The 8,810-nt window shown below is 51.8% G+C and overlaps 1 protein-coding gene across 3 annotated transcripts in view; it reads left to right on the forward strand.

Annotated features, from left to right (window-relative positions):
- Nucleotides 1-3,818, forward strand: part of mmp17a (matrix metallopeptidase 17a) — a 229,172-nt gene extending 225,354 nt beyond the window's left edge. The window contains exon 11 of one of the 3 annotated variants that reach the window (XM_059994592.1): nt 3,646-3,802. In XM_059994592.1, the coding sequence (XP_059850575.1) occupies nt 3,646-3,667 (22 nt within the window). In that variant the 3' untranslated portion in view covers nt 3,668-3,802. Of the gene's footprint in view, nt 1-3,559 lie in introns of all 3 variants that reach the window. The other 2 variants (XM_059994593.1, XM_059994594.1) reach the window with 2 other exon arrangements.
- Nucleotides 3,819-8,810: the final 4,992 nt, after the last annotated feature.

Raw genomic sequence — 8,810 nt, forward strand, 5'->3', positions numbered from 1 at the left:
GCGGCCGAAGGTGCCCACTTCAGCTGGGTGGGCTCTGGCCGTTCGGTGTGGTGGGGGAACTGGGAATTGACCAGCCTGCAGAACAGCAGCAGGGGCAGTTGCTGCTTGATGTATCTTGCCGTGCATTATGAGGACACATTGTCGGGGGAATGCTTGGGACGGTGTCCGAGAGGCAAAATTAAAGTCTTGGAGGATCTCAGCATTTTGAGTCTTTCTTTGATTTGATCGATCAAATTATCCAGGTCCAGAAATTCCATTTTAATTACAAAACGTGTGTGCGTTACACTGCGACATCTGACTGGTTACAGAGGGCTTCCCAAACGTACTGAAGTCCTGCTGAAGGGTTTTGGCCCAAAATGTCGACTGTATTTCTTCCCATAGTCGCTGCCTGGCCTGCTGAGTTCCTCCAGCATTTTGTGTGTGTCGCTGGGATTTCCAGCATCTGCAGACTTTCTCTTGTTTGTGACACTGAGGTGTCTTTGGGTCCTCTGTGGTTAGGCCTCTCTCACACATGAGGTACCTCTCCAACCCGATGACATGAACTTCGAATTCTCTAACTTCTGGTAATTTCTCCCTCCTCCTCCTCCTCTCCTTTTCCACACCTCAATCCGGTTCACCTCTCACTCCTTCTCCTCACCTGCCTATCACCTCCCCCGGTGCCCCTCCTCCTTCCCTTTCTCCCAAGGTCCACTCTCTCCTATCAGCGTCCTCCTTCTTCAGCCCTATACCTCTTCCACCTATCACGTCCCAGCTTCTCACTTCATTCCCACCTGGACTCATGTATCACCTACCAGCTTGTAAACTTTGCTTTATTTTCTGGCTCCTGCCCCCGCCCCCCCACTTCCAGTCTGAATGAAAGGTTTCAGCCTGAAACGTCGACTGTTTAATCCCCTCTGCAGATGGGTTGCTGAGTTCCTCCAGCATTTTGTGCGTGGTACTACGAGGCCGCGCAGTGTGTATGATGTCCACACTCTGCAAACACAACGTTCAGTGGCACAGCTTTAAAAACACGAGCAGATCAGAAGAAAGCCATTTCACCCTGCGTGTCCACTGTGCCAGCCCGTGAGGTAATGCTGTCTTTAACTGTGGCACCAGTTTCCCCCCCTGACCCCATAGACCTCGATTTCCTTCATACTCAGAAGCGTGTTAAAACTCTGAAACTCAGCTTTCAGATCCTGCTGGGTAGAGAATACCACTCACCACCCTCTGGGTGAAGAAATTTCTTCAATGTGCCAAGACGAGGCCAGCCTCTGTGCGGAGAAGCAACACCTTATATTTTAAACACAAAATGCACTGCAAATGCTGGGGTCAAAGCAACACGTACAACACGCTGGAGGAACTCAGCAGGCCGGGCAGCATCCGTGGAAACGAGCAGTCAACGTTTTGGGCCGAGACCCTTCGTCAGGACTGAAGAGGGAGGGGGCAGGGGGCCTATAAAGAAGGTGGGGGAGGGTGGGAAGGTGCCAGGGGAAAAACCAGTAAAGGGAAAGATCAAGGGGTGGGGCAGGGGATAGGCAGGAGAGGTGAAGAAGGAATGTAAGGGAAAAGCACTATGGGTAGTAGAAGAAGGCAGTCATGAGAGAGGTGATAGGCAGCTGGAAGAGGAGGCAGAGTGAAAGTAGGATGGGGGAAGGGAGGGGGAGGGAATTACCGGAATTTAGAGAATTCGATGTTTATACCAAGGGGCTGGAGACTACCCAGACGGTATATGAGACGTTGTTCCTCCAACCTGAGTTTGGCCTCATCATGGCAGTAGAGGAGGCCATGTACGGACATATCCGAATGGGAACGTGAAGCAGAGTTGAAGTGGGTGGCAACCGGGAGATCCTGTCTGTTGTGGTGGACGAAGGTGCGAAGGTGTAGGTGCTCGACGAAGCGGTCCCCCAATCTGCGTCGGGTCTCGCCGATGTAGAGGAGGCCGCACCGGGAGCACCGGATGCACTAGACAACTCCAACAGACTCACAAGTGAAGTGTTGCCTCACCTGGAAGGACTGTTTGGGACCCTGAATGGTGGTAAGAGAGGAGGTGTAGGGACAGGTGTAGCACTTACACTTGCAGGGATAAGTGCCAGGTGGGAGATCTGTGGGGAGGGATGTGTGGACCAGGCAGTCGTGGAGGGAACGATCCCTGTGAAAAGCAGAGAGGGGTGGAGAGGGAAAGATGTGCTTAGTGGTGGGGTCCTGTTGAAGGTGGCGGAAGTTGCGGAGGATAATATGCTGGATCCGGAGGCTGGTGGGGTGGTAGGTGAGGACAAGGGGAACACGGTCCCTGTTGTGGTGACGGGAGGATGGGGTGAGGGCCGAAGTGCGGGAAATGGAGATGCAGGTGAGGGCATCATTGATGACGGCAGAAGGGAAACCACGATTCTTAAAGAAAGGACATTTGGGGTGTCCTGGAACAGAAAGCCTCATCCTGGGAGCAGGTGCAGCGGAGACGGAGGAACCGGGAATAGGGAATGGCATTTTTACATTTGGCAGGGTGGGAAGAGGTATAATCAAGGTAGTTATGGGAGTCGGTGGGTTTATAGAAGATGTCAGTGGACAGTCTGTCTCCAGAGATGGAGACGAAGAGATCAAGAAAGGGGAGAGAAGGGTCCGATATGGACCAAGTGAATTTGAGGGCTGGGTGGAAGTTAGAGGCAAAGTCAATGAAATTGACAAGCTCAGCATGGGTGCAGGAAGCAGCACCAATGTAGTCGTCAATATTGCGAAGGAAAAGTTGGGGAGCAGTACCAGTATAGATTTGGAGCATAGTGTGGTAAACTATGTGTATACCTGTCTGGACACACCCCCTGCTGACTGCTCCTGTGGCTCCTCCCACAGACCCCGGTATAAAGGCGATTGATGGTGAACTACATCTACCTGTCTGGACACCCCCCCCCCCCCCCGACTGCTCCTGTGGCTCCTCCCACTGACCCCGGTATAAAGGCGATTGATGGTGAACTACGTATACCTGTCTGGACACGACCCCCCCCCCCCCCCCACTGACTGCTCCTGTGGCTCCTCCCACTGACCCCGGTATAAAGGTGATTGATGGTGAACTACGTATACCTGTCTGGACACAACCCCCCCCCCCACTGACTGCTCCTGTGGCTCCTCCCACTGACCCCGGTATAAAGGCGATTGATGGTGAACTACGTATACCTGTCTGGACACGACCCCCCCACTGACTGCTCCTGTGGCTCCTCCCACTGACCCCGGTATAAAGGCGATTGATGGTGAACTACGTATACCTGTCTGGACACGACCCCCCCACTGACTGCTCCTGTGGCTCCTCCCACTGACCCCGGTATAAAGGTGATTGATGGTGAACTACGTATACCTGTCTGGACACGCCCCTGCTGACTGCTCCTGTGGCTCCTCCCACAGACCCCGGTATAAAGGCGATTGATGGTGAACTACGTATACCTGTCTGGACACCCCCCCCCCCCCCACTGACTGCTCCTGTGGCTCCTCCCACTGACCCCGGTATAAAGGTGATTGATGGTGAACTACGTATACCTGTCTGGACACGACCCCCCCCCCCCCCCACTGACTGCTCCTGTGGCTCCTCCCACAGACCCCTGTATAAAGGCGATTGATGGTGAACTACGTATACCTGTCTGGACACGCCCCTGCTGACTGCTCCTGTGGCTCCTCCCACAGACCCCGGTATAAAGGCGATTGATGGTGAACTACGTATACCTGTCTGGACACGCCCCTGCTGACTGCTCCTGTGGCTCCTCCCACAGACACTGGTATAAAGGCGATTGGAGGCACTGCTTCTCCCTCAGTCTCCAAGATGTCGTGGTCACATTTGCAGCTAATAAAAGCCTATCTTTTGCCTCACGTCTCCGAGAGTTATTGATGGTGCATCACAGAGACTGTTCCACATAACCCATAAAAAGGTAGGCATAGCTGGGGCCCGTGCGAGTGCCCACAGCTATACCCTTGGACTGAAGAAAGTGGGAAGAGCCAAAAGAGAAGTTATTAAGTGTGAGTACCAGTTCCACCAACCAGAGGAGGATGGTGGTGGTGGGGAACTGGTGAGGTCTGTTGTCCAGAAAGTAGCGGAGGGCTTTGAGGCCTTCTGGATGGGGAATTGAAGTGTATAAGGATTGGACATCCATAGTGAAAATGAAACAGTCGGGACCGGGGAACTGGAAGTTTTTGGAGGTGGAGGGCATGGGATGTATCCCGGATGCAGGTGGGGAGGGACTGAACTATGGTGACAAAATGGAGTCGAGGTAGGCAGATACAAGTTCGGTGGGGCAGGAGCAGGCCGAAACTATAGGCCTATCAGGACAGTCAGGCTTAGGGACCTTGGGGAGGAGGTAATACCGAGCAGTGCAGGGTGTGAGTCATTTGGGTGAGGATGGAAGGTCTCTGGAGTTGATAAGGGCAGTGATGGAACGGGAGACAATGGTTTGATGTTTTTTGGTGGGGTCCTGTTCCAGGGGTAGGTAAGAGGAGGTGTCAGAGAGCTGCTGTTTGGCCTCAGTGAGGTAGAGGTCCGTCCGCCAGACCACTACGGCACCACCTTTGTCTGCGGGTTTGATGGTGAGGTTAGGATTAGTGCGGAGAGAGTGGAGGGCAGTGCGTTCAGAGGGAGTGAGGTTGGAACAGGGGAGAGGAGTGGTGAAGTTGAGATGGTTGATGTCTCGGCGACAGTCGGAGATGAAAAGATCGAGTGTAGGTAGAAGGCCCGGTGGGGGTGTCCAGGAGGAGGAGGAGGGTTGAAGACGAGAGAAGGGGTCATCAATAGGGGAAAGGGAATCCTTGTTAATGTAGTAGTCTCGGAGACGTAGGTGACAGAAGAAGAGTTCAGCGTCATGCTGGGCACGGAACTCACTGAGGTGTGGACGGAGCGGGACAAAAGTGAGGCCCTTGCTGAGCACAGAACGCTCTGCCTCAGAGAGGGGAAGGTCAGAGGGGATGGTGAAGACATGGCAAGGGTTGGGGCTGGGGTCAGAGGAGGGTAAAGAGTGGGAGGTCTCAGGAGGGAGAGGGGGTTGGGATGTTCAGGGAGAGCAGGCTGAGGGGAGGATGAGGGATCAGAGGAATGGAGGGGAGATGAGGGATGGAGGGAGGGTTGGGAGTCGCAGGGAGGATAGGGGGTAGTAGAGGAATAAGACGAGCGGTAGGACCCAGCGGCAGTAATAACGGTCCCGGTCTGGAGACGGTCAGGATCTCGGTCCGAGCTGGATCTGGAGCTGGGGGTGTTGGAGCCTGTGGCCTGCAGGGCACCAGAACTGAGGTCTGATTCAGAAGCGGATGAGTCTATGGCCCGCAGGGGGCTGATGCCCATGTCCAGGAGGCCATGGTTCGAGTCGGGGTCAGAGTCAGAGTCAGAGGCAGATGGGTCTTCGGCCTGCCAGAGGCCTGAGAAGTCGAAGTCCGAGGGGTCGGGATCCGGGCTGCAGGCGGGCGAGCTTGTAATCCTTCTTGGACGCAAGGAAGGAGAAGAAACTGCGGTTGGAGGCGTGAATCCGACGGAGAATGAAGTGTAGGAGAGGTCCATTGCAGACAGTGGAGGGCGAGGGCTGGAAAACGGGAGCAAGATGGCGGTGGAGACATGTTCTGAAAAACGAGACGTGGCTGTGGTACCGTGTCTGGGTCAGGACATAATCAAAGAATTATGATTAATTCTTTGACTTATTGTCAGAGCGGGCAGCGTCGAGCGGGCAGCGGAGTCCGTGGAAGCAGAGTCCTGGGCTTTGGCTAAGTGGGCTTCGGCGTAAGGGGACTTCGGTAAGCTTGTGTGATTGCTCGCTGAGGGGAAGAAGGTAAGGTCGCTAGGTGCTTTTTAGACTTATTCTATTAATCCAGTTCAGGTATGGGGGAGACAGTCAGAGCAGTGGTGTGCTCCGTATGCAGTATGTGGGAGGTCAGGGTCAACACAGTTGTCCCTGATGACCACACCTGCAAGAGGTGCGTCCAGCTGCAGCTCCTATCAGCCCGAGTTAGGGAGTTGGAGCTGGAGCTGGATGAACTACGGATCATTCGGGAGGTGGAGGCAGAGATAGATAGGAGTTATCAGGAGGTAGTCACACCAAAAAACCAAGAAGTAGGCAGATGGGTGACGGTCCAGAGAGGCAGGGGGAGCAGGCAGAGAGAGCAGAGCACCCCTGCGGCCATTCCCATTAACAATAAGTATACCGTACTGGATACTGTTGATGGGGATGACCTACCAGGAATGAGTTGTAGTGGTCTTGCCTCTGACACTGAGGTTGAACCCTCAACTAGAAAGGGGAGGAGGGAAGAGAAGAGAGCGATAGTTTTAGGGGATTCTATAGTCAGGGGGGCAAATAGGAGAATTTGTGGGGCAGATTGGGAGTCTCGGATGGTATGTTGCCTCCCTGGTGAGAGGGTCCGGGACATCTCAGATCGGGTGCAGGCTATTCTTGAGAACGAGGGCATGAACCCAGATGTAGTGGTCCATGTAGGGACCAACGATGTAGGTAAGGTGAGTGAGGGGGTCCTGCTTAGAGAGTTCAGGGAGTTAGGAGTGAAGCTGAAAGGCAGGACCTCCAGGGTGACAATCTCGGGATTGCTACCTGTGCCACGTGCGAGTGAGGCGAAGAATAGAATGATTATGCACATTAATACGAGGCTGAGAGCATGGTGCAGGAAGGAAGGGTTCAGGTTTTTGGATAATTGATCTTTGTTCCAGGGACATTGGGATCTGTTTCGAAGGGACGGTCTACATCTGAACCGGAGGGGTACTAACATTCTTGCAGGAGTGTTTGCCAGTGCTGCTCGGGGGGGGTTTAAACTAGATGTGCAGGGGGCAGGGATCCAGATCCAGAGGGTTGGTCAGAAGGAGCATGGGGTTAAATGTGTAGAAGGTTTGGGTGATCTTGAGAAGGTCATCAAAATTCAGGGTGCAATTAGGCTGATGGAAGTTCAAGGAGCTGGGTTAGGTACAGTAGACAGTGTTTTAAGCAAAGAGAGGAGGAATGGGCTAAGAATTCTATACTTGAATGCGCGTAGTGTCAGAAATAAGACAGATGAGCTTGAAGCTCAGATGAAAATGGGGAATTACGATATTGTTGGGATAACGGAGACATGGCTGCAAGGGGATCAGGCCTGGGAATTGAGTGTACCAGGTTATACGTGCTATCGTAGAGACAGAGATATGGGAAGAGGGGGTGGGGTGGCCCTGTTGGTGAGGAATGAGATTCAGTCCTTAGCAAGAGGTGACTTGGGAACAGGGGAAGTAGAGTCTGTGTGGATTGAGCTGAGGAACAGTAAGGGTAAAAAGACCCTAATGGGTGTTGTGTACAGGCCCCCAAACAGTAGCGTGGATATTGGGTACGTTGATTAGGGAGTTAACATTGGCATGTGCTAAAGGTAATGTAGTCATTATGGGAGATTTCAACATGCAGGTGAACTGGGAGAATCAGGTAGGTGCTGGACCCCAGGATAGGGAGTTTGTGGAGTGTCTAAGGGATGTATTTTTGGAACAGCTTGTGCTTGAGCCAACCAGGAACGAGGCTATTTTGGACTTGGTGATGTGTAATGAACAGGAATTGATAAGTGATCTTGAAGTAAAGGAGCCATTAGGAAGTAGTGATCATAACATGATAAGTTTTTATCTACAATTTGAGAGGGATAAGGGCAGATCAGAGGTGTCAGTGTTGCAATTAAATAAAGGAGACTACGGAGCCATGAGGGAAGAGCTGGCCAAAGTTAAATGGGCGGATGCCCTGGCAGGAAAGACAGTGGATCAGCAGTGGCAGATATTCTTGGGCATAATACAAAAGATACAAAAGCAGTTCATTCCAATGAGAAGGAAGGATTCAAAGAGGGGGAAGGGGCCACAGTGGTTGACAAAGGAAGTCAGAGATTGTATAGCATTAAAGAAAAAGAAGTATGACAGGGCTAAGATGAGTGGGAATACAGATGATTGGGAAAGTTTTAAGGAACAGCAGATCTTAACTAAAAAAGCAATACGGAGAGAAAAAATCAGGTATGAGCTCAGTCTAGCCAGGAATATAAAAGGGGATAGCAAAAGCTTTTTTAGCTATGTGAAGAGAAAGAAGATAGTTAAGAACAATGTTGGCCCCTTGAAGAATGAATTGGGAGAAATTGTTATGGGAAACAGGGAAATGGCAACAGAATTTAATGCATACTTTAGATCTGTCTTCACCAGGGAGGACACAAGCAATCTCCCAGATGTATGGATGGGCCAGGGTCATAAGATATCAGAGGAATTGAGACAGATTGACATTAGGAAAGAAACTGTGATGAGTAGACTGGTAGGACTGAAGGCTAATAAATCCCCGGGTCCAGATGGTCTGCATCCGAGGGTTCTAAAAGAGGTGGCTCAGGAAATTGCAGATGCATTGGTAATCATTTTCCAATGTTCCTTAGATTCAGGATCAGTTCCTGAAGATTGGAGAGTGGCTAATGTTATCCCACTTTTCAAGAAGGGAGGGAAGGAGAAAACGGAGAACTATCGCCCTGTTAGCCTAATGTCAGTCGTGGGGAAGATGCTTGAGTCCATTATTAAGGACGAAATAGTGGCACATCTTGGTGGCAGAAATAGGATTAGGCCGAGCCGGCATGGATTTACCAAGGGCAAATCATGCTTGACTAATCTGTTGGAGTTTTTTGAGGGTGTAACAAGGATGTTAGACGAGGGTAAGCCAGTGGATGTTGTGTATCTAGATTTTCAGAAGGCATTCGATAAGGTGCCACATAGGAGATTGGTGAGTAAAATCAGAGCTCATGGCATTGGGGGCAGGGTTTCAACATGGATAGAAAACTGGTTGGCAGATAGAAAGCAAAGGGTAGCAGTGAATGGGTGTTTCTCGGACTGGCTGGAG

Source organism: Hypanus sabinus, chromosome 18, assembly GCF_030144855.1.
Source record: "Hypanus sabinus isolate sHypSab1 chromosome 18, sHypSab1.hap1, whole genome shotgun sequence".
Lineage (NCBI taxonomy): Eukaryota > Metazoa > Chordata > Chondrichthyes > Myliobatiformes > Dasyatidae > Hypanus > Hypanus sabinus.